The sequence below is a fragment of the Xylocopa sonorina genome, chromosome 16, assembly GCF_050948175.1.
Source record: "Xylocopa sonorina isolate GNS202 chromosome 16, iyXylSono1_principal, whole genome shotgun sequence".
Lineage (NCBI taxonomy): Eukaryota > Metazoa > Arthropoda > Insecta > Hymenoptera > Apidae > Xylocopa > Xylocopa sonorina.
The window spans coordinates 3,330,108-3,356,354 of record NC_135208.1 but is presented as its reverse complement, the minus strand read 5'-3'; the positions used below and the strand labels follow the sequence as shown (position 1 = coordinate 3,356,354).

The 26,247-nt window shown below is 40.5% G+C and overlaps 1 protein-coding gene across 1 annotated transcript in view; it reads right to left on the bottom strand.

The window, feature by feature from the left end:
- Positions 1 to 25,695, bottom strand: part of LOC143430977 (uncharacterized) — a 28,768-nt gene extending 3,073 nt beyond the window's left edge. The window contains exon 1 of the mRNA XM_076907460.1: positions 25,591 to 25,695. Coding sequence (XP_076763575.1) covers positions 25,591 to 25,693 — 103 coding nt within the window. The 5' untranslated portion in view covers positions 25,694 to 25,695. The remainder of the gene's footprint in view (positions 1 to 25,590) is intronic.
- Positions 25,696 to 26,247: the final 552 nt, after the last annotated feature.

Sequence of the window (26,247 nt, the reverse complement as noted above, 5' to 3'; positions counted from 1 at the left end):
AAATAAAAATTGCCATTCACTATAGAAACTCGAAATCTCAATAGAATGTAACAAGAATATTATTCAAAAATTTTATTAATATTTTTAACTATTTTTGAAATCTCATATTCTCAAATGTTTCAAATTGAAAAAAGAAATACTTAACACGCTATTTAGCCTGCAATCACTATTTTTCTAGATGCGTTACTCAATAATCTAACAAATCCACGTGTTGGCACATTTCCTATTAACACTGTTCTTTTTTTATTAATTAAAAAACATTCACGACGGCTATGACCGTCATTTGCTTCAATAAAGAACTGACGTCTATAACCGTCATTTGCTTAAATAAATACCTGACGGTTATAGCCGTCATTTGTTTAAATAAGGATTAAACGGCTATAACCGTCATTTGTTTAACTAAGGATTCGACGTCTATAGCCGTCATTTGCGTGACAGTGTCAACTGGTTAAAAACTGTTTAAAAGGCGAGTCGAAGACGACGCAGGGCGTCGAGAGTGGCCAAGGCGCATCCATTTAACCCTCGAGCGTAGGAATTCGTTATCGCGAAGGACGCGAGGCGGTTCTGGCGGCGGAAGGACGCGGGTCGACCGGATTCCAGGCATTCCCCGCTTGGATAGGAAGCGGAATTGGCGCGAGGAAGGTCCTTCACCCGCGGCTGCGAGGCTCCACGAGGCCGTCGACGACCTACGACACACGCCCCCGCGTCGTTTCCACGGAAACCAGCTGATTGCTCTGCGAATCGCTCGCGATCGTTTCCATATTCGCATCGATCGGCTGGGCTAAACATAGAGCTTGCTGGGAACCATCCACAGTGGTGTGCAGCGGACACTGGGTCGTGCTTGGTCGTCCTTGAGGTGGTTCGAGTGCTTCTTGCTCGACTCGATGCGAATTCGATCGAACAACTGTTCGTTAAATTTTAATAAACGCACTTTCGTCTACCCTCATTTTAAGAGACATGGAAAAGTGAGTCGAGGGAATGTTGAAGTGTCTTTGATGCTTGCTAAATTTTTCTAAGGGTTGATAATTATTTTTAGGGTGAAAATATTGAAGTAATTGTATCTCCTTCGATTTGATGAAAATTTGAAGTGAAATGCTAGCTTTTTTGGTGACTGGCTTAATTCAGAATCGTTTTTGGAGCTTGCTACCTTTTTCTAATTACTAATAATTGTTTTAAGGGTGAAAATGTTGAAGTAATTGTATCTCGTTCCATTTGATGAAGAGTTGAAGTGGAAAAAAATTTTATACACCGAGAAAGAGTTAATTTCTTGAGAGATAATTAATTCGACACAATGAAAATGTTGAAGTAATGAAAATATTGCAGCCAAAATTCTTCAGATTGAAAGACAGCTGAATTCTTCACGAACGATTAACTCTTCAGAGTAAAAATATTGAAGTAATTACATTTCACACTAAAAAAGCAATTACTCTCAGAACGTATATAATAAATAAAGAAAGAAGAGACACCATTCGAGAGGCCAGCAGCGAGATTCAACGCACCGTGGCCTCTTCTCGGTCCGTCGCTCGTGGAAATCGGCACGCTCGCATAAATTACACGCGAGCCTCGCAACTCGATCGTGACGAAGACCATCGCCACGATGAAGAGCCGTGCCACAGTTTTTCGTCGATCGAACATGTCGTTATCGTGAAAGTATCGTCGTTAACGAACTCCATTTGCTTGGTGAAAACCAGCATTTCGTACGCTTGTGCTAAAACGGAAATCGAGAGTGACTTCCTGAACGGATTTCGAGCATTTTCGCTGCGATGATTCATTGCAACGCCAAGGTTGCTTCGTTTCTCGTTGACTGTTGTGGAATTCGCTGTGAATCATCCTCGATTTCGAGCTGAAAATTAGTGTGAATTAACTAAAACCCTTTTTAGTGGGTTTTTTGCATCCTTTGAGGAGGCTTTGGACATTTTTTTGAGACTCAAAAGCGTTAGAAAATGGAGATTAAGGTTGGAAAAACACTTAAGATATTTCAGAGAGGTCTATTTCGAGCTGAAAATTAATGTGGATCAATTAACACAGCAACAGCCCTGTTCAATGAGTGCTCCACCCCTTAAGAAGGCCTTCAACATCCATTCAAGACTCAAAAACATCAGAAAAAGCACTTCAAAAAATTCAGAGAGTACTCATAGTTCACTAAACTCATAGATAACCCTCAATTTCGAGCTGAAAATTAGTGTGAACCAACTAGCACCCTCTTTAATGAGTGCTTCATCCCTTAAGAAGACTTTGAACACCTTTGGAGCCCTCTCAGAGTCCATTAAACTCGCGTGAGTGCTTCATAAATTAGTGAATCCTCTCTCAGACTTCTCCAAGTGAATTCTTTTTTCATCATAGCCTTAATTTTTAATTAACAGCGATAATAAATAATAAAAAAGTGGCTGAAAGTCAGAAATGAAGTTTCAAGTGTGAACGAGGCTTAAAACAGCTTGCCCAGCAATTGCAGTGACACGTTTCACTCAGGAAACCGTTTGTTTCCTCGGATCCTGGGATAACGCGCGTATAATCACGTATAACGGGTGTCTCTCTCGAAAAAACAACCACTTCTTCCATCTTCACCGATTAAAATTCGATTTACCTCGAATTCTCCAATCTCCTCCCTAATTTTACGATTTTTACACGCTCAAAAGTCGTCAGAGCGATCGAGAAACGGATCTGGCGAAGCAGCGATCAAAAACATCGATCAAACTTTTTCCTTATCGCCTCGATTATACACGGTGGATGGAATCTCGCAACTCTACGCTTAATTTCCGTGTGAACGGTTGGAATCGATCGGTGAAATGCGTCGTGAAAGTGACAGAGCCGTAACGGAACGGGCGGTGGACCAGGACAGGTTGTCACGAGACCGGAAGTGCGGCCCTGGGGACCAGGAAGCGGAGGCGGAGGCCTCGAGCGCGTTGCCAGTCGTCACGCTCGACTCGCGTGACGGAAAAACGCTGGTCACTTCATATTATCCTCTCCAAAGAATCCAAGAACCATGCAAAATTAAAATCCAGACCAAAAACAACAAATTTACCGCTATTTTTCTCAAAAATCTTTGCTGCATCGACTTAAGTATCGAATTGGACGTTTGAAAGCGGATCAAAGCGTGACGAGGCTCATTAATTATTTTCTGCCTCGCCTGGATCCTAATCCAGGATCCCATCCAACGATTCGAAGCGTTAAAATATGCGTGGAAGGGTTCAGAAGCGAGTATGGCGGCCGTTTGCTTTCTACGCGAAGATTGATGACCGCAGAAATCCGCGCGATCGTCTTCGAGAGTCATTTATTATCATCCTAGCCATTCATCCCCCATCCAGATTCGTTTAATAACGTCCCTCGATCCTCCTCGTCGAGTTTCTTGCGTGAGACACCTTGCGTCGACGAGATCTGCGCGAGAAAAGCGGAGATTAATAGGCTGAGGTCGGTAAGGAAGGTCTGTCTTTTATCCAAAGAGCTTCCATCGAATTTTTGCTATTGAAATGGAAATTTTCTAGCCTCAGACACTCTGTGGAACCTTCTTGTAATCGAAATGGAGATTTTCTGAGCCTGGAATAATTTCTATAGCGGAAATGGAAAGTTTTAACGATGATTTGTCGACGTCAAAGGGTTAAGCTCGTTTCTCAGCCGGAAAATCGCGCGATAAACAGTCGAGGATTGTCTGCGGCGACAAAGGCTATTGTCAGCAGCGATAACGAACGCGAGAAGGAACAATCGAGAGTGACAATCGACTATCAGTCGAAGATTGAACAACAATTCTTCGTATCGCCTTTATTTTTCGCTGCAAGACAAAGAGCAGGATTTACCATCAGGAAATTGCGATCGTATCTTCAATCTAACATTTACAAACACTCGCGAAGCATTCTTAATTAACAATATCTAAAATAACAATTAATTAAGAGCATCAGATTGAATTGTTTCAAATCTATGATGAACAAAGTCCCTTAAATCCTCTGAATTAATTATTATAGTGTTTGTAGCAAGACAGATGGACCTGTTGAGCGTGCAATGGTCGAAGAACGAACCACTGGAACCGGAAGTGGCGTTCTCCAACGCGCGCGTCCTTCGATCGAGCACTTTGTTCGACGCCTCGAGGGAGATAGCGGAAGAGCAACGAAGAAACTCGCGGGTGAGAGACAGAAAAACGGATACGAGAGCACAGAAGGAGCATTCATGGGACGACGACACGTGTTTCATCGCCCAGCCCCCTTCGAGACGAGAGCCATCGAACTGAGTGTCTCGTGCGACGCGAAAATTGCCAACTGCGAGGCGATTTTCCACGTTAAACACTGCTCGAGGGGAATTTAATTGATCGTTCGGTTCGCTGACGATCCTAAACCCTTCCTGGTTACGCAACACTTCTGTAATCAGTTGAAAATCGTTTCGTAATGCTACGACTGACTCGCAGAGAAATTTTCTTTCACTAATTTATACGTGGCTGAGAAAGTTTCTTGTGAAACTGTGTGCACGAGTTACTTGGAAATCGAACCGCGTTTCTGCCAGCGATTAATCGCCCTTATCTATTTATACCATTCATTTTTCTCGATGCAGAGGGAAAGAGGGCTCTGAATAGACTGTGACTCATGGCGGACACTCGCTCACCCTTCTGTAAGAGGAGACGTGTTGGGTATTCTGAAACGAGCGAGGAAAATTACGTGGCTGAGCTTCGTGAAAGGAGAACGTCAATTGCGTGTCTCACGAAGCGAACAAGTGAAAGAAAAAATTGGAAAAATCGATAGAAAGTGCTTTGAAAAATCTTCAAAGTCCCTTCGAAAAATGGTAAAATTCTTCAGAAGGTGCTTTAAGAAATCTTCAAAGTGTCTTAGAAAAAATTGTCTTGAAAAATCTTTGAACTGTCTTAGAAAAAATTGCCAGAAGGTGCTTCAAAAAATCTTCAAAGTCTCTTAGAAAAAATGGTAAAAATCGCCAAGAGGTGCCACAAGAAATTTTCAAAGTGTCTTCTTGATCGAGAATTGTAATTTTTGAAATTGTTAAATATCAGATCGACGGTTGCCATCGTCGTTGGCAGATCTGTAAATGCGACGCATCTGTCGAACGTCAGAGCGCTTTTTCTTTCAACTTTCCCTGGCGCGCACGCCAGAGAGCACTCTCTCGAGTCCTCTTGCTCGCGACGAGAGAGTCAAGAGGGCTTTTCTTTTCCTCTCGATCGATCGTGTGACCAGGCGTTCTCTTTTTTTCCTTTTTTTCTCCCTTTCTCTTGCACAATTCCAGCGCATTATGCCTGCGAAACAATGGCACAAAGGTACTGGCTGGGCTCACGCGTTCAGCAGGACCTCTCGACGAGCAGCTGCCTCGATTTTGCGACGATTTTTACTGTATCCACGTCGTCGAGGAATTATTGGAACAGCTTCACCCCCTGCAGAGCAGCCATTAATGGTACTTCGACCTTTAAATCGTGATTTTAGGGTTTTGGGCGCTCAAAAATTGTATTTTATGTTTAAATAAATTAGAAGAATAATTAGTGATCGATTTTTCGTTGATAGATGCAAGGATTTTATTAAAAGAGCTGTGCAAAGTGGGGTGAACTGATGTTTATGGGGGTGTGCAGCATGCGGGATGGTAATTCGAATCTTTTCAATTTCACTCGTCGATTTTTCTGCTTGAAACGCAGCCTTTCACCTTTGCACTGCTTTGAAGGAACCCTTTGGATCGATCAAGGACCCCATCGTGCTTCTTTTGTTAACAATTCGAGTCCTGGTTCGATCGAGGATCTTGATATGTTTTTTAAAAAATCGTAACTCGTTTGCTTCTTGCGATGGATTTTTCAAAATTTTTTATATTGTGTATGAGACGTGAAATTTTAATTATTTGCAGAGATCTGTTCGATTTTCACCCCCATTCACCCTCTATTTATTTTAAAATAGAGAAATCAGATTACAGCAAAGTTTGATTGAACCAAAGTCATTTTCATATTAAATAATTATAAAATTTGCAGTTTTGTGATAATTTTGAATACTCAAAGGACGTCACGTGACCCTCGCAAGACCTCATGTGACGCCATAAGACCCAAATCGTCAAGAAAAAATCCCAAACTCAGTCAGAATGTGAACTTGCTCGTTGAAACGATGTCTGGCGTCGATTATGCAACGTAACGCGGTTATTCAGCTCTAATTAAGGAAGCAGTAGGTTATTGTTCCCCTAACAGCGACTGGCAACAACGTAGAGCCACTTTTACGCCGCCATTAGACTGGGAACAGTTAATTCCCGGAATTTCCAGCTAATCACCGATAGTAATGGTCTTTATTAATTCCACGCTACTGAATCCCCTCAGAATAAAAGAACAGCCACGCTGCTCGCTTAAAATCGCGTTAATTGAACGCAAGAATAGAACAATGGCTGCAGAAAACTCTTCAACAATAATTCAAACCACAAACACTGTCAATCACTCATTTTCTGACAAATAAATTTCCATACAAAGTTACAAAATTAAAATCGACTTTAACGAGACTCCGACTATTATTGCCGCCATCTTTGAAGGCAATTAGGGTTGCTGATGGCCACATAACACGCCTCGAAATTTAAATCACAAACACTGTCTGAGCTTTCAAGAATCACTCATTTTCTGACCAATAAATATCCATAAAAATCGACTGTAACGCGTCTCTGACTCCAATTGCCGCCATCTTTGAAGCTCATTACGGTTGCTGATGGCCACATGCGACGCTCGCAAGCCTCGCATAACCGAATTCGATGACGACGCCTCGAAATAAGCCTCGCGAGGCATTGTTTCGCGTCGAACAGTTCCCAAGACCACCTCCTCTCTCTCTCTCCTCTCTCAGTCCCCTCGAAAAACAAACCAGCGAGAGCCGGAGGCGGAAGTAGCCCATAGAATCCACGCTCTCGACGGAGGGAGTGACGAAAGCGGCGTTAAAGGGGTAGCCACATAGTTGCACGCGATTGTTGCTGGCCCTCATAAATCAGCTCTCCCTCTCTCTCTCTCTCAACGATGGGTAGCTGGTTCAAGGGTCAGATTCGAGTCGAATTTCACGGTTTTACAACCCCTCTGCAGGCTTCCGTTGGCGAATCACGGTTGATTATGCGAAATATCGTCGTCGATTTGGTCGAAACACTTCTTCTGTTGGGCTTCGTAATTAAATAGAATTTTTAATTCGAGGGATTAGCGGGATTTAGGGATGGTAGATGGAAGATGAGCAGTTTTTGGGGACACGTGGGGTGCGATGGCGTGAGAAAGGGGTGCGAGAGTGGCCTCGTCTGCGTGACTGCACGCCATGGTGCCATCCTGGCCCTTTGTCGGTGATTATACGATTTTCTGTCGCCTGTTCTTGCGCTATCAGCTCGACTCGTTTTTCTCAACCCCTTCTGACACTCAGTCAACCCCTTCGATCGCGCAACATTGCGGCGCTGCGCAAACATACGCGCGAACCCGATGAAAATCGTATAAGCGCGTGTGGGCACCGTTGGGGAATACCGGTTCCTGTTACCCTACTTTTTGTTTCGCCTTTTCTGGAGCTGCCACTTACCATTGACTCCTCGTTCTTAGAGACAGTCAGCGGTGTTTGCTTTTTTCACCCCAAAATTCATTGTACTCACTGAAATGAAGGCTAATTTGTTGTTAGAAACCTTCTAGTTTCAGCTGAGAAAATAAACATCGCTTTTATTCTCAATTTTCTTTAATAAATATGGCCACAATCAAAAGTAAGTAATTTTGTTTTTGATATTTGAGAGAAAAGTGGAAGAATTTGAAGAGGAATCATTTATCAACACCATCTTCCTTTTTTCAGAACTCTTCACTGTAAAAAACAGTCAACACTGTTTACTTTCTTTACTCCAAAAAATGGTACCATTCTGTGACTAATTTTCTAGTTTCTGCTGAGAAAATAAACACAGCAACCACCACCTTCTTCTCAATTTTCTTTAATAAACACAGCAACAATCAAAAGCAACTAATTCTATTTTCTGACAACAAAAAGAAAGAAGTCGAAGAATCCAAAGAGTCATCCTTCATCAACGCCATCTTGGTTCACCCAAGCGTCACTCTGACGACTCAATTCCTCTGACACGACCCCACAAAGCTCGCAGATCGAGATAACATTGTGCCCAAATTTTTCCTGACCAATTGTGTCGTGCATCTGGTTTCACCCCTTCTGAAGACCCAACTTTAATTGTCCTTTGCTCAGAAGGTGTCCAATTCCGTCGCGAATCGTCATTTCCAGGCGAAATCCAATTATTCACTCAGGTTTTCCCACCGTGCGATTTTTCAGGTCGCAATGGAACGCACCCCTCGCTTCGAGGACGCCTAATTGACCCTCGAAGGGTGTCTCGCGAACCGTTACAACTTCGTGGAGGCAAATAAGCCCGTACAAATTGGCTGGCTATCCCAGACAGTCCCTTTTAATCGGATCATCGATCCTGGATGACGTATCGATCTCAACTGGATCCAAAAATGGCCAATAAATGACTGACGCCATCGAGTTCGACGTGAATTGGACTCAAAAATGGCCAATAAATGGCTGACGCCATCGAGTTTTTAACTCGACTCGTGTTTATTGACACTGGCTCGATGCATCGCGAGAAAAGATGGAGGCGTTGGTCCATTTTTCAACGAACGTCCATCGAGATAAGTTCCATGGTGGTGTTGGTTCTGGCTGGCGTCCAGAGCAAGCAACCAGCAGCTGTCGTAACAGCAGATAACCCAAATCCGTAGAACACTGTCGAGAGGGAAGAGAGAGAGGCGTGTGTTCCTTCTTTTTTTTTCGATCGACCCTTTAATCAAAGCTACAAGGCGCCCCTATGATAATTGTCACGTGACGAGCCAGCTGTGGAGCGTTTGGTAGGATCTGATATCTTTGTACGCCATTTTTTACGCGAATTGTGTGCTTTCAGATGCATTTCTATGGCGGAATATAATCTATGGCGAGTGTACGATGGACGATAAGGAATTTTATTTTTGTAGACCAATATTTCTAATTTTGAGTACAGAAAAATATTGATAATTTGAAATTAAGGGATTCTCAGAGTTAACGCAAAGAATTTTTGGCTTCAAAAATTTCATTTGTTCTGTTAAGAAATTCTAAATGAAAATTTATTAAAGAATAAAGATGTTAAAGAGCTAGAATTTGGCAATTTTGAGTACAGAAAATTATCAACCCTTTGCAATTGAGGGTTTGTCAAAGCCAAACCAAATAATGTTCAGCTCCAAAACTTTGAGAATTTCTGAATGAAACTTAAGTAAAGAGTCAGAGCAATTTTATTCAGAGGCCACGACAGTCTGAGTGGAAATAAATGGCGGCATCGGAAGTGGCGCTCGAGCTCTCCAGCAGCGCGTTTACACGCTTCTTTTCGAGAACCAGAATTACGCGTAGAACTGGTCCGTCGAAAAATCGTGTGCACGTGTGTGCTCGTGTGTCACTCCAGTTACTCTTGCAGACCTCTTGACGTCACACTCGCAGCACGTTTGTGCTGAGTTTGTGAGAATTCCTCACGGATTTACCCCCCCTCTCGTGTCTTATCACTTTTTTAAAAGGACTCGTTCATCGATCTGAAACGACGTCTCGATGGTGATAAATTCAAGGTTTGACTCGTGGCCAGTGAATATCCAAAGCACCAGCGCAATTGGTCCTTTAATGATGGCAATAAGCTCGTGAAATTCAATTAAAGTCGATGTCTCGATTGACTGAACCACAAATCGTCAGCAATTTTCACTGAGAAAACTTGTAAACTACTGTGCAAACGCTTAGAAACATTTTTCAATCACAGTTCTAATAAGATTTGGTGCTAGTGTCGGTAATGAAGGTCTCGAATGTACCCAGAAGAAACTTAAATTATTCTTTGCGATATTATGAATGAAAATTTATGTAAAAAATGTATGTGAGGGCTCTAAAAATTAGTCAGAATCTCCAATTACTTATTTCACTTAGTGAAAAATCCACTGGGTGACTACATATGTATGCAACTCCTAATGAAAGGAACTTTGACATAAAAACTTCTTTGCTTGCGATGTTATGAATAAAAATTGCTGCAAAAAATATATCTAATGGCTCCAAAAATTAGTCAGAATCTCCAATTACTTATTTCACTTGGTGAAAAATCCACTGGGTGACTACATATGTATGCAACTCCTAATGAAAGGAACTTTGGCATAAAAACTTCTTTGCTTGCGATGTTATGAATAAAAATTGCTGCAAAAAATGTACCTAATGGTCCCAGAAATTGATCTGAATCTCCAATTACTTATTTCAGTTGGCGAAAAATGTACAGGGTGACAATAAACATGCAAATCATATGATTTCAGAGGCATCAGCTGTTGGCCCAAATGACGCAGTCGCTGCACGAAACTGCCACTCACGAGAGGACCCCCATCGAAGATGGCGTTGATTATAGTTCGACTACAGGGTGGAAAAATAGAAACTGGAGCCAGTGGACGGAAATGCGAGGCCTGTGGAGCGTAGCGACAAACCAGGGGCGTTCCATGCAAAAGGAAAGCGGCATGCAATCGTGCAATCACGTCGATCGAACGCGTCCAACCCGGTAATTACGCCGCCATGGCTTCTGTGGGTTCCCTTCGACCGTGTCCATCCGACTAGAAACTGCCAACCGTCGTTCCCCGCGCTCCACGTGCGTTTCTTCGCCTTTTTTTTTGCGCTCGCGTCGATTTTTCTCGTGCGTTTAATGAGACGAAAAAGTCGAGACGCGAGCCACGAGGACGCTGGTCAGGACTGTTGGCGACTTTAACGACTGGTCGAGCGGAAGGACGACGCTGGGAAAATCGAAATTGCTTAATCGCACGTGAACGCGAGAGACGAGGGGTCTGCGAGGGGCTGAGAATCGACGACGTTTCGTTTTCGCAACCATTCAGATTTACAATATTGTGAAATGTAAAATTTAAGTTCGAAGTTAATCTACTTTCGTGTTAACAGAACTCTCGCTTTAATACGAAATATAGCGTGCTCGCTGATAACCTATGCATCTGAGCGTGACCCTGAATATCGATAAAGCAGAAGAGGAAAAAGTGTCGATCGAGTAAATAAAATTAAAATAAGTTTTAAGTCTTTACACTTCTGGAATATAACAAAAAAGCCTCAGCATTGAAAATATCCCATAAAATAAAGCAAAAAGTGGAGAAAAATTCTTCAAGCGATCGCTCACAAATTTCTACAAAGCAAAATGTGGCATTTCAAGTCAGAAATCTTCGAATAATCGCAGAAATGGATGCAAAAAAGAAATAAGGAAGCAGAAAAGATGGCGCTGCGCGACGTTAGACCCAGTTGCGTCTGTTGTTCCACTTATCTGGCAACATGGCGGACTAATTGACCAGTTACCCCACAGAAAAAGAGGAAAAATAGAATACTCGTCGCAGTGTCTTCGCGAGTGGTCAGAGCATCGCTTATTAACCGTAAAAAATGCGATTGTTAATCTAGTTGCGAGCAGGATAATTGCTCTACGCGTTCTTGTCTCGAGGAATGCTGCGAAACGGTCTATCGCCTTCGTAATAACCATTTTAGAAGCTGATTCCACGCCTTTCAGTCGTTTCAGTTTGTTCGCCCGTTCTCTGGCTTTCTGACGAGCACACACGTCGCAAGTAACCAATTAAAAATCAGTTAATGTCGTATAAAATCGATAAAACTGGTCGTCACGTCTGTCAGTCTACTTTGTCGCAATTCTCACTGGCCTTGATGCGAGACCAGGATCGAAGTGTATCGATCAAACGAAAGAGAACGATATCTAGTTCCTGCATCGCCATAGTAACCGCAAGTGTACGCGTTTTAATTGAAACGTACTCTGTTATAAGGCTGGCGATATTAAAATCGCTTGTAAACAGCGAAAATTAATGTCTGAGAGCTTTTAAAGTTACGAGACGATGGAGTTTAATTTGGAATTCTTGTTTTGTTGGTCAAAATATATGTCTGAGAGCTTTTAAGTTATGAGACGATGGAGTTTAACTTGAAATGGAGAGTTTCTGCTGCTAGAAATTTTCTACAACAGAAATGGAACTTTTCTACTTCTGAAATGGAAGGCTTTTGACGCTAGAAATTTTCTACTTCAGCAATGGAACTTTTCTACTTCAGAAATGGAAATTTTCTATTACTGAAATACAAAGCTTCTGTCGCTAGAAATTTTCTACTCCAGCATTGCAATTTTTCTACTGCTGGAAATTTTCTATTTCTGAAATGGAAAGTTTCTACTGCTGAAATGGAGAGTTTCTGTCGCTAGAAATTTTCTACTTCAGCAATGGAACTTTTCTACTTTTGAAACGCAAGCTTTCCACTGCTGGAAATTTTCTACTTCAGCAATGAAACTTTTCTGCTTCAGAAATGGAAATTTTTCATCGATGAAATAGGAATCTTCTATCTTTAGAAATTTTCTGCTTCAGAAATGAAAATTGTTTACTGCCTCAAATCCTCTATTTCTAAAATTCTAAATTCCATCCAGCGTTCGCATTTCTCCAGCAGATCTTCCCATAGATCATCCTCGATTCGTCCTCCTCGCGCCATCGTCCTCTCTTTCTCAACTTCCGTCCCTCTCGTCACGGTTTTCTCTGGCATCGAACGTCCCAGCCTTCTCCCTTTGCCAGTGAAACGCGCTCGTAGTCAGCTGTTCGCTGACTCGTCTCTCGATTGCGGCTGATTTTTCTATTCACTGACCCTCTTCGTCTCTCTCACCTCGCCTCTGACTGCTGACACGCTTTGCGAGGTCGATTCGAGACGAAGAGGAACCCTTGGGGGACGCTCTTCCACTTTTCCGCTTCCAATTCTGACGACTCAGCTGTTCTTCGAACACCTCGGAAGTTCGACAACAATCTGAACATCGATTTCAAGATATCTCAGAATTTTTAGAAATCTTTATTTCACAGCTGAACGACAAAACAGTGTCAACCCTTAACAAGTGAACGTCAATAAGCAAAAAGAAAATTGCAAACGAAGTTTAAGTTTAATTCGACCTGTGAAAATTGCCAGAGGTCTCGAAAAGTCGATTTCGATCGTGGATCGACGCTTTAAAGGGGTGACTCAGTTGGTTTAATAACAATCGACGTGAAAGCAACGGTTAAGCGGCCACTTTCGTTTGGTATTAATCGGTTTTACGAGGGGCAGGAAGGAGAGGAAGGGCGAGGGCTATTTCCTGTCCGACCAGCGCATTATCCGCGTCAGCTGAGGCGAACACGCGCGCGAGGACTCCTCTTTCGTTCCCGTTATCGCCTCTGCTCTATCATTATTGAACCAACGCCCCGCTATGCAACATGTTGCCCATCCATATAGTTAAACCCAATCTTGATTAAGTACAGTCCAGTCGAGACGAACATTCTTTGACCAATTGGAATTTCAGTAATTATACCAGGCTCTAGAAATTTAGATTTATCTATTTGTTTAGAGGAGAGTGAGAGATTTAGTGGTTTGGAGGAGTTTGAGGTGTATTTATGCTTTGTACTTGATTTTTTCTGGATTTTAAGAGTCGAGGATTGGAGGCATTTTTAGCAGTAGAAAAGTTGTAGTAGTTGAAAATTTTTATTTCAGAAGTGGAAAATTTGTATTTTAGTAGCAGAAGTTATTTATTTTAGAAGCGGAAGATTTTCAGTAGTTGAAAATTTCTATATTAGAAGTAGAAAATTTCTAGCAACAGAAGGTCTCCATTTCAGCAATAGAAACTTTCCATTTCAGAGGTAGAAAATTTCTAGCGACGGAAACTCTCAATTTCAGCAACAGAAACTTTCCATTTCAGAGGTAGAAAATTTCTAGCAACAGAAACTCTCCATTTCAGCAGTAGAAACTTTTCATTTCAGAAATAGAAAATTTCCTCCATTTCAGCAGTAGAAAATTTCCATTTGAGAAATAGAAAAGTTCCATTACAGAAATAGAAAATTTCCATTTCAGGAGTAGAAAAGTTCCAATACAGAGATAAAGAATTTCTAGCAACAGAAGCTTTCCATTTCAGCAACAGAAACCTTCCACATCAGTAATAAAAAATTTCCATCATAGAAATAGAAAATTTCCAGCAATAGAAAATCTGTAAAAAAAGAAACCTTCCATTTCTTCCTAACAATTAAGCATTACTCCATCTTCTTTCAATCCCCAACTCTTCTATCCCATAATTCTCAACTCTTCAACTACAAATAAACAAAAAAATTCCAGCAGCACAAATCCCACTATAAAAACACATGTTTGCAAAATTCTAAAAAGAACCAAAAGAAAAAAAAAAAAAAAAATATCGAGCAAAATCGATGTCGTTCGACAAATATTTCACCAAGCAGGTGCTTTTGAACTGCTTTTGAACGAAATTTTTCTATAAACCTCGCACACCACATCGAATCGACAAGACGCTCGCCTCTCTCAGCTAAGAAGAAAGTTTTTCCCGAGTTCACGCGGACAGTTCGGGTTCAATGAAGCAACGAGCAGCTGGGTGAGAAAGTTTAGAACCGCGTGCCAGCCTTAGAACGAAATGGGGGAACAGAAATTAATGGACATCAACTGCGCCGTTTGATGGAGTACAGTCCCCTTGGAAAAGCTGCCTGGAATTCTTTGCCTCAACTCGAAAACGTTCAAATCGTCTCAACAATATGTTTACACACCACCAAATCAAATTTATCAAAACAAAAAAAATACGAATTCCATTATTCATCGAAAAAAAATTGAACAAATCTCGTTTGTGATTTATGAAAAATTATTTGAAGAATTTTAAACGACTGCCTTTCTCAACAATACAATTAACCACTACCAAATTAAATTTACTCAAAGTAAAAAATACAAATATTATTATTCATTGAAAAAGATTGAGCAAATCTCGTTTGTGATTTATTAAATAATTATTTGAAGACGAATTTTAAATGGCTGCCTTTCTGGAGCCTTCGACAGCACCCTTGCGCACCCAAGGGTGGGATTCGTTCCCTGACCTGCTCGTTTTCTACCTGACTGCTGAACAGAAAAAGATTCCACCTCTGAGAGTTGAATCTTGGCTGACAAAATTGAAATTTCACTGCCTTAATTTAGAAAAAATCTAAATTGGAAAATAGAGCAGTAATTAATCTGAAAGAAGCTTCAGATCTGATTGAACATTCTACAATCGTTGACCAGCGTTTGAATTAATTTTGCAAGGAAAGAAAACGAGAGATTTTCCATTAAAACGCGTGGAGTGGTTTCTCTTTCGCGTCGAAGCATTCTTCTCTCTCGTCTCTCTCGCAGCCAGCACCCTCTCACTCCTCGAGGGCGTCTAATTACACCCACTTGAGAGGCCGTCCGCGACGGCTGTTGCTAATTAATTTGTGGACCGCAGTCGACACGTGCGCTGGCAAAAAATCGTACGTCGCGACGCTCTGGGGAAAATTCGCGACGCTTCGAAGGGTGCTGCGCCACCCATGGCTGCCAGACGAGCTATTTTTACCCTCCAAAGACTTTCAAACGACCACATTCTCTCTTTCATCGATTACTTAAATCATCTCTGCAATCCTCAGTTTAATTATTAATAATTAACTAAATATTTGTAATAACTGCTTATATTTAGGTTAGAATTTTATTTAAAACCACCCTTAAGAGGAGTGGAATTTAAAAAAGAAATAACTTGGCATGTTTGATGAATTAAATTAATTTATTGTGATGGAAAAATGGACTTTCTATTCAATGGAAAAGTTGCAAGATTATATCACTTTGATGCAGTTAATTAGAAGAGAGTTTCCTGGTTTTTACTGGCGATTTCAGCACACGAAGGACCATTTTCTATCTCGCGTTTGGTCTGCAGCGGGTCGTGGAATATTTCAGGCGTATGCAAATCATTTTTTTTAGAAAGTCCCGCGGCGTTTCGAGGCAAAACCGATTGCAGTAAAATATGACACCCGAGCCGGTTCGAATGAGGATCGCGGTTAGTGAAATTCGGCCATCTACATAGTCAGTTTCGACGGACTTTAACCAGCTTACCACGTGGAATTCCATTCTCGACGTTCTCGAACACAATATCGTGTCAATCTTTATTTTATTCCATACTCGAGTGCGAAAGGTTAATTAAAAGTTTGATAATTTTGTTATCCAACAAAAATGCAATCTTTCTCGATTTTTATTTTATCATTCTCGTAAAATTTATTATATGAACCACCAAATTTTATTACATGCTTGGTATGCTAGTCTAAAAAATTCTGAGAGATAAGATTGCACTAATCTGTATTTATACTTGCACTCGATTTTTCCTGCTCCATTTGAAAACAAACATTGCACTAAAATATCTGCATTCGATACTAAAAAAAAGTTTAAAAGCCTCGAATAATTAAACGAAAAAGTTAGAATTAAATAACAGCTAGCAATTAAATTTAATAACGCAGAGATTCCAATTCCAACGTCGACTCTTTCGCAACGATCAGACAGAGAAAGAAATGTCCCAATCTACGTCGAATTCCATGCCCAAACAGTTCGAAATTTTATCAAACTCGTTGATAAAAATACAGTAGCGAGTTATAGTGACTCGATTGCAGCCACGATGATTCAGATGGAATCGACTTACGTAAACTGAGCTGAGATGTTCTCCATTTGTGGGTAGCTGCGAGGGCCCCACGAATTTAATCGGATGACGCTGGCGCATTCTGACGGATCTCGCGTAATAAAAAAGCGTCGAGACGGTGAAAGTGTGCACCTTGCGAGCTTTCGTCGCGCGCGTTCGATTCGATTCGAGCAGTCGGTGAACCCGCGAGCGACATTGACCTGTGTCTAACACTGAATCAGCTCAAAAAAGAGTGGAACTCGAACGTGCAATTCTTTTGAAAAATCATGACTGAAAATTGTAACAAATGAGTGAAATTTTCTGCTAAAATGGAAGGTTGTAATGTGCTCTATTGAGAACCGGAAGCGCAGTGGGCGATGTCGAAGAATACCTAGTCTGTGACACTAAATCAGCTCGATAAGTTAAAAAAAGATTTCCAACAGACAATTCTTTTGAAAAATCATGACTGAAAATTGTAATAAATGAACTAAAATTTCTGCTAAAATGGAAGGTTGTAATGTGCTCTATTGAGAACCGGAAGCGCAGTGGGCGATGTCGAAGAATACCTAGTTTCTGACACTGAATCAGCTGGACAAGATAAAAAAAAGAATTCCAACCAACATTTCTTTTAAAAAATCATGACAGAAAATTGTAATAAATTAGAGTGAATTTCTGCTAAAATGAAGGGTAGTAATGTGCTCTGTAACCAACCGGAAGCGCTCAGTGCTATGTCGAAGAATACCTGTCTCTAGCACTGAATTAGCTGAATAAAATAAAAAAATTCCAACATACAATTCTTTTAAAAGATCATGACAGAAAATTGTAATAAATGAACCAAAATTTCTGCTAAAATGGAAGGTTGTAATGTGCTCTGTATCCAACCGGAAGCGCTCAGTGCTATGTCGATGAATACCACATAAATTCATCCATTTTCCACCATCAATCGTTCTAACTAAATTCTTGGAAACAAATGTAAATCACAACAGACTTTTCAGAGTTCTCTGGTTCCCACAAATCAGAGAATTAGTGAAGGATTAAGAGACCATCTGAGACGTCAAAGATGGCGCCTTTTCGTAGATCCTGGGACCACGCAGTGGATCCAACCGCGCTACACTCGCGACGAGGCATTTTCACAACCGCTTTTCCCTCGCCAGGACTGGTTACGAATCCGGGCGACGAGAACCCGGTTCTACGCGACACAAGCTCGTAGAAATCCGGCTTAAACGGGTCTCCACGTAGCCTCACGTTGATGTTATCGCAGAAAATCGAGCGGTCGACGAGAAAAGCTGGCATTGCGCGTTGCAATCAGAATAATTAAACAATAAACGAACGACAAACTCTTTAAATAAAACATTGCAACTCTCCAAAGCTTCTACAACGTGATTCTATTTTTTTTTCATCGAGGAATGACGAAAATGGGAATAATTCAGAGGAGAATGGTGTTCGATGCGATTCGAGCTGAAAACTGGAGCTCTCTCGACGATATCACAATTAAGGATAGATCCTACGAGAGGATTTAATAATATTCACTTTCTAATCCCGCTGGTGATCGCGTCGAACTTGCTGGGTCACGATTTAACTAGTTTTTAGCGAACAGATTCGAGAGATCTGCTCGCGTTCCTCCATCTTCGACCAATTCAACAAAATTAACAAATTAAAGCTCTTAAAAAAGAAAATGATTCGCGTAGAACAAATTAAAGACAACATAACACTTTTTTAAAAATTGCTGGGAATGAAGCAAGTATTTTATCGAATGTAGATCGCACAGACAAATTAATGCCAGTGATTGTAGAAATGGCAGAAAAGAATTTCGTGAAAGTGCTTCCAAAAATCGTTACGAAACGATTTCGTGAAGCTCGATTAAAGAGAACTGTGCAGGCTGGTCGTTAACACTCGCAACAAGCCACTCGAAGCGTGGCAGTGACTCATCCGAGCGCGTATATTAGTTATTTACGAGGATGCTTATCTAACAATAAGTGGATTTTGCATAAACTCGCGTGCTCGTTAAGTGGGAACGATGTAAACGCACTCGAACAGAAATAGTAGCGCAATAAAGTGGCAGACACCGTGTATACGAAGAAGTGCACGCTATCTCGTTGTTCCGTGCTCCTTATCACGGCCTCGGATGATAAAGCATCCGGAATTGTTCGTCGTTCGACCAGCGAGCACTCCACGATGAGTCTTGGAAAGAATCTTCTCGTTAAAAAAGTACTGAAACTCTGGAATTCTCTCTATTTCTATGTCTAAACGCTCCAAAATTAATGCGAAGGTATTTGTTAATTTTTAGGTTGCAAAGCTGAAAAATTAGTGCTATAGAAATTTGCAATTATTGAGTTTCGAAGCTTTAAAATTAACGTGGAGAAATTAACTCAATTTTCAAATTTTAAAGCTCTAAAATTAACGCGAAGGAATTTCGCGATTTGCAGATTTCAAAGCCCCAAAATTAGTGCGAAGATAGCTCTAAATTTCCAAATCTCAAAGCTCCAAAATTAACGCAAAGGAACTTCTTAATTTCCAAATTTCAAAGCTCTAAAATTAACGCGAAGGGCCTTCTAAGTTTCCAAATTTCAAAGCCCTAAAATTAGTGCAAAGAAACTTCTAAATTTCCAAACTTCAAAGCCCCAAAAATATCTCAAATATTCTTCTCAAATCTCCAAAATTACTTCAAATATTCTCCATCCTATTAAAAAAAGAAGACAGTGCAGAAGACTTTCTTTTAGAAAAAAGAAACGAACATTCACCAGTTCAATGCACCATAAACTCCCTCAAACAGCTGTTATCTTAATTAGACACCCTCCATAGCTTTAAAATGGACCAAAGAAAAGTTTCACAGCGACTTTGGTCCAGCAGACATTTTTCTAAAGCTGTTTTCCTCGATTCTGAAGGCTCAGACGCAGTTATGCTGGGCTTGTAAACAGACGAAAGTGAATTATTGGGCTCGTCGACCATAATGGCGCCCACGTCCCTCTGGAACACCTGTTTACCTACGAGCAACGCTGCGAGAGAAGTCGTTCCACTTCCTCTGCCCCCGTTTCCCTCGACTGGCGAACATTTTAAGCGCCGTTCACGCGTGACAATTCCACTGTCAACTGATTCAGATCATCAAACAACAATTTTCATCGAGAAAAACGAGCTTAAAAATCGATCACTGTGGAATTAAATAAAATGAGCTACAAATTGCTTGCAATTTCTTCTAAATTCACTCATCTAATATTAAATAAATGTGGTATATTCTATAAAGTGTACAGTTTTTGTTTAGTTATTAGTGTTTTGATTGGAAATAAATTAGTGAGAAGGTATTTTTAAATTTCTAAGTCTCGAAGCTCCAAAATTAATGCAAAGGTACTTCTAAATTTCCAAATTGGAAAGCTACAAAATTAACGCAAAGAAACTTCTAAATTTCCAAATTGCAAAGCTTCAAAATTAGTGCGAAGGAACTTCTAAATTGCTAAACTTTGAAGCTCCAAAATTAATGCAAAGGTACTTCTAATTTTCCAAATTTCGAAGCACCAAAATTAATGCAAAGAAACCTCTAAATTTCTAACTTTGAAAGCTCCAAAAGTAACGCAAAGGTCCTCTCAATTTCCAAATTTCAAAACCCCAAAATCAATGCAAAGGAACTTCCCAATTTCCAAATTTCAAAGCCCCAAAATTAATGCAAAAGAAAATGGAATGGTAAAAATGGAATTTTATGGGGATTTGAAGACTCAAAGAGTCGTTTGGTAAATTTAAAGGGAAGTGTCGAGGTTTTCCACGATGGCGTTCGATTTTACACAATGGAGAACGCGGATCGAGTTGTGCAGCGACGCTGGGAGCCTCGAATGGGTAAATGGCACGACCTGGTCGACCATTTGAATCCCGAATACGTGTAAAAGAAGACGGTCGGACGTTTAGTGAAAGGCAGAACGCGCGTCTTCCGTGGCCGAGATTCGATTCGATCGACAAACCTAAGTCACGATGTCGTCCCTGCTGTGCATCCTTCTCATCCTCCATCGCGCTTCTGTTGCTGCAATTTTGGCTCTGAGGCTCAGAAATTTAGCTATGAAGCTTTAAAATTTGGATAAAGGTACTTTTCTATTTTTTAAGTTTTAAACATACAAAATTAGTGTAAAGGTACTTCTCTATTTTTGAATTTTATAGCTCCAAAATTAGTGCAAAGGTACTTCTGAATTTCTAAATTTTAAAGCTCCAAAATTAAGGCAAAGGTACTTCCAAATTTCTAAGTCTCAAAGCACTGAAACTAACGTGAAGAAAGTTCTCAATTTCCAAATTACAAAGCTTGAAAATTAACGCCAAGGAATTGCTAAATTTTCAAATTTCAAAGCCTCAAAATTAGTGCGAAGGTACTTCTAAATTTCTAAATTTGCAACCTCCAAAATTAACGCCAAGGAATTGCTAAATTTCCCAATTTCAAAGCCCCAAAATTAGCTCAAAAGTACTACCAAATTTCTAAGTTTGCATGCCCCAAAATTATCTCGAAATCCCTCTCAATTTCTAAATCTCAAACCCAAATTAAATCCACAAAATCCTCCAAAGCATCATCTCACAATAATTTCCTAATTTTTCTCGCAACAGTCTCTGAACGAAAACTTAAATAATTCTAATTTTTCTCATATCACTCATCAATCAAAAATTTAAAAAACTTTTACAAAAGATTCTTCATCTTCAAATTGCTCAGAAAACTTAAATAATTCTAATTTTTCTCGCATCACTCATCAATCAAAAATTTAAATAACATTTCCAAAAGACTCCTCATCTTTAAATGAAAATTTATCTTTATTAAAGCTAATTAATAGGAAATTAAAGTTCAGCATACACAGCAGACGTTGCTCTTCCTCAAACGAGGGCAGCTTACGAGATTTAATTCCAGTATTTTATCTAGTGGGGCGCACATCTCGCAGGAGGCTCTCTAACGGGTGTCGTCAAAGGACGCGCGAGCATTCGAAGAAACTGAGGGAACGGGGAGCTGAGACATTATCGACGTGTGCACATCTTAATCCCTGGTCGTGGCGGGTTTTCGTCAATGGCACTTGTGAACCGTGCTTAATTCGACGCTGTGACCTAAATTTCAATGCTGTGCAGAGGCGAGACACGCAACGGGAATCACGATACGGAATATACGCGGCGTACTTCGTGAAATACCAATCACGTTGCTGTGCAGATGACACACGTGCTTCGAAAAGTTCCAGGGGTCACGCGTTTTTGCAATTTTGGGGCTATTCGATCGAAGTGCGATGGAAGAAGTGATGGAGAGAAAGAGAGAGGGGAAGAGAGATGAGAATGATCAATTTTTAGGCTTGGAAGTACAGAGAAATTATCAATTTAAAGCTTTAAAAGTAGTGAGAAGGTTCTATCGATTTTTAAGTTTCAGAGTTTCAAAACTAGTGTGAAGGTTCTTCTTAATTTTTTAAGTCTCAAAGCTCCAAAAGTAGTGCAAAGGATCCCTCAATTTTTACACTTCAGAGCTCCAAAATTAGCGCTAAAATATTTCTCAATTTCTGAGTTTTAAAGCTCGAGAATTATCGTGAAAATACTTCTCGATTTCTAATTTTTAAAGCTCCAAAATTGGTGTGATTGCAATTCTCAATTTTTAAGTTTCTGAGCTCCAAAATTAGTGCAAAGGAACTCCTCAATTTTTAAATTTCAAAGCTCCAAAATTAGTGCCAAGGTACTTCTAAATTTCCAAATTTCAAAGCTCCAAAATTAGTGCAAAGGTACTCCTCAATTTCCAAATCTCAAAGCCCCAAACTTAGCTAAAAGATTCTCTCAATTTTCAAATCTCAAAGCCCCAAAATTAGCTAAAAAATTCTCTCCACTTCCAAATCTCAAAGCCTTAAAATTAGTGCAAAAATTCTCTCGAGTTCTAAGTTTCAAATCCCCAAAATTAGTGCAAAAATTCTCTCAAATTCCAAACCTCAAAGCCCCAAAATTAACATAAATATCTCTCTCAACTACAAAATCTGAAATCCTCAAAACTAACACGAATTAAAAACTGCAATCTCTTCTCTCTCACACCAGACATTTATATTTCCAAAAGATGGCACTAAAGAAAGAAAAAAAAATGGAAGAAGGAAATCGAGCAAGTTCGACAAGTACGTAACGTATCCGTTAGAAGAGAAAGGGTGTTGGATAATTGGTTCGAGGGAGGAAAAGCAAGTAGAAATTCCGCGTGTCGACGACAGAACCAGTACAGGCACGTTAATAGACTCACCTGCTTTCCTTTTACTGTTTCTTGACCCGACGTAAACGATGGAATTTAGGTACTCCACTTGTCGATCACAATTAAAGCATCCTCAATTTCAAACTTAAACTTTCGCGGTTCTCTAAACGCTAAGCAGTGTTAAGAATCTCGAACCAGGCTTTTTCAAGTCGATTTCCTCTTCATCAGAAGCTTCTGCTCGCGAAGCCACGTAATTGATACTTCGAATCGATTGTTCGAGATTAGATAAAAAGGCTGTTTGCTGACGATGCGCAAATAAGATTAACTTCAGACGGCTGCTGATCTGGGACTCGCGAAATTGGATTGAAATCGTGGTGTAAAACAATTTATTGCTGATTCAATTCATTACTCAACGTTTAATAACTCTATTAAATCATTTGGCACTGCCAAATTACAATTTCAATTGATAAATTCCATAAACAAATATTCTGAACTTAAATTGCTTAATAAAAAGCAATAGATTTCACAGCATTTGGTAATTTAAAGGCCATTAATTTTAGAAGAGCAGAAGGAGTAGCAATATTAATTAAAAAACCAGATTAATTCACGCTATATTTTTGAAGACTATTAGGAGTAGCAATATTAAGCAATATTAATTTAAAAACCAGATTAATTTATGCTACATTTTTAAAGACTCTTAGGAGTAGCAATAATAATTAAAAAACCAGATTAATTGACGCTATATTTTTGAAGACTATTAGGAGTAGCAATATTAAGCGATATTAATTTAAAAACCAGATTAATTCTGGTTCTATTTTTACCAGAGCGTGTAATAAATCTCGAATAGATCGCCAAAGGGTTTCACGGTGAAATTTCCTCGGGTGTCGTCAACCCTGACATTAAATCACGGATAGTGTCATGGCTGGTGAGTGGCGTGCGCAGTAGAAAAAGGAGCGAAAAAGCTTGAGAGCGGCTGGTGCCACGGCTAGACAGCCCGTTTTCATGTTCCCCGGGAGCGGATAACCGCGTAAAAGTATCCCGTTACCACGGTAGCCCAGATACCGGGTTACGGACCACGAATTGTCAATCGAATCGTGAGAGGTTGCGAGTTTCCGTCGCGGAAAAAGCGGACCGCACGCGCGACGCGCGGCACCGCAAGAATTTCGCGACGACGGTGGTTTTATTTCGACGATGGCGGGGATTGGTGAACGGTTCTTGGCCCACTCGATGACTGGTGATGGCGTTTATGCGTTGGTTGCAAGTTTCAAGTAGCAAAGCTCCAAAATTAGAGTGAAAGAAGTTTGGAATTTCTGAGCTTTAAAGCTTGAAAGTTAGTGCGAAAGAATTTTTAAATTTGGAAGTTGCAAAGCTGAAAAATTAGTGCGATTGCGATTTGAAATTTTTAAGTTTCAATGCTTCAAAATTAGTGCGATTGCAATTCCTAATTTTTAAGTTTCTAAGCTCCAAAAGTAATGCAATGGCAATTCTCAATTTTTAAGTTTGGAAGCTTCAAAAGTAATGCAAAGGTTCTCTTAATTTTTAAGTCTCAAACCTCCAAAATTAACGCAAGAATACTTCACAATTTCTAAATTTCAAATCTCCAAAATTAACGCAAGAATACCTCAGAATTTCTAAATTTCAAAGCTCCAAAATTAACGCGAAGGTATTCTACACTTTCAAAATCTCAGAGCTCCAAAATTAATGTTATTGCAATTCTTAATTTCTAAATCTCATTGCTCCAAAATTAGTGCGATGAAAATTCTCAATATCTAAGTTTCGAAGCTCCAAAATTATTGCAAAGTTTTCTTTAATTTCTAAGTTTCAAAGCTCCAAAAAAAATCACAAAAATACTCCTCAATTTCCAGAACTTCATCTCAACAAAACTCGCCTCAAAAGAATTACCAAACCAAAATTAGCAGACCATAAGAATATCTTACAGAAGAATAACTGCGATGGTGGTTCGAGCGATAGAATTACAGCGCTAAAATGCACTCAGTATCCAAGATGGCGGGCAGTTACGAGAATAGAGGGTTGGGTCTAATATTAAGCTAACCTCCTTTGTTCCTCGCAACTTCAACTCCCCACGTTTAATATCTCAAACACTAATAACTCTAATTACATTTCGTTCGTCGAAGAGAAAGAAGAAAGGTCAAACTAATTACGATAACTGTCTTTTTACGACCCTCTGCAGTGCTAAGCACTCCACGTAGATATTTAAACACTTGCAATTTGTAATTAGTTCTACGCATGACTCACTCGTAGTCCAAACGTATCGACTCCATTTTACAAGCTTTGTACACAGATATGTAATTAGTTTGACGTTGTAAAGACGAAAGAATCTGCGATACGCGATGTGTCAATATTATTAGAAAATATGCCAGAGAGCAATTAACCTAAGAACTACTTACATTTCCAATAATCAGTAATTCGTTAACACAGTAAATAAAAATTAATTCTCACAGAAAATAAACGCAATAGCAACGCAATATTTATACTGAATATTCCTCAAGGTTTAAATTTTAATGTAGAGTGTCGATTTTCGAGAAATACGTGCGTACACACGAGTGGAACGCAAATTCTCTCGCAGTGAGTGTGCGATAGTTTGGATCAATGAGAACGGCAGGTTGCAGGAAAATCGACGTGAAACGATCGGTAGAAACGTTCACTTTCATTCGAAACAGCGCCTCGAGTTACCCGCTAGATAAGACGGATGTTGTAACAACAGCCAAATGAATCATAAACAGTGATAACGTAACGAGTCGAAGGAACGCTGGGGTTTCTGTTGTCGTCCTCTGAAACGGCTCTCAACACAACACTCAAAATCGCGTTCCAAGTTACATGAAAACAATAACCATTCCACGAAATGTCACGTGTTCACTTGCGAAGCAACCTTAAAGCTCGAAGCGACAGACTTAAACGCGCAACGTCGCGTTACAGAAAGCTGGAGGGACGCTTATCAATTAGATAAGATAGAGGAAGAGGGGTTAAAGAGTTAGTCAGAAGGCACTCACCTCGAATTTTGGTCTCCTGCGGGTCCAAAGGCGGGAATCGTGGGTGGCTGAGCTGTCCAGGTTTCTTCAGCAGGACGCCCACGACTTGCGGTGGCGCCATCATCATCCTGAATTCGAGCGTCGATCAGTCGCGACGAGTCATCGCCACCCTCGAAACGAACGGCACTTCCGGTCGCGCGAGCGTCCAATTCTCTCTCTCTCTCTCTCTCTCTCTGTCGAGTGGGATTAAAACGAGCCGCGGGGCCAACGAACGTGAGCAGCTGCCGATTCCGTTCAGTTCAGACCGTTTGTCGTTTTATTAGCCAGGGCGACGTGTCACTTTAGAACAAGTCGCCAATCGAGAGCCCCTTTCTCTTTCTCCACTGGCTTTTATCGCGTCGATTTGGTGCACGCGAGACCTTAGTTTCTTCTTCTCCACTGCTGTTCACCTTCTACACGCACTGTCTTCGATCGTGTCACCTGTTGACGCACGCGAAAGAGCTTCTGAGAGGCACACGACGATGGCCAGCAATTATTTCTGGCCTGATAACGTTATCGACCGGCGTTCGTCGAAGGCAACAGTCATGCGAGGCTCTCGTCGAGTTACGTCTCGATTTGTCGAGGCACAATAATCCGTGCAACGTAACGCGCACTTTTCGCGATCGCGTGTGTGGTCGA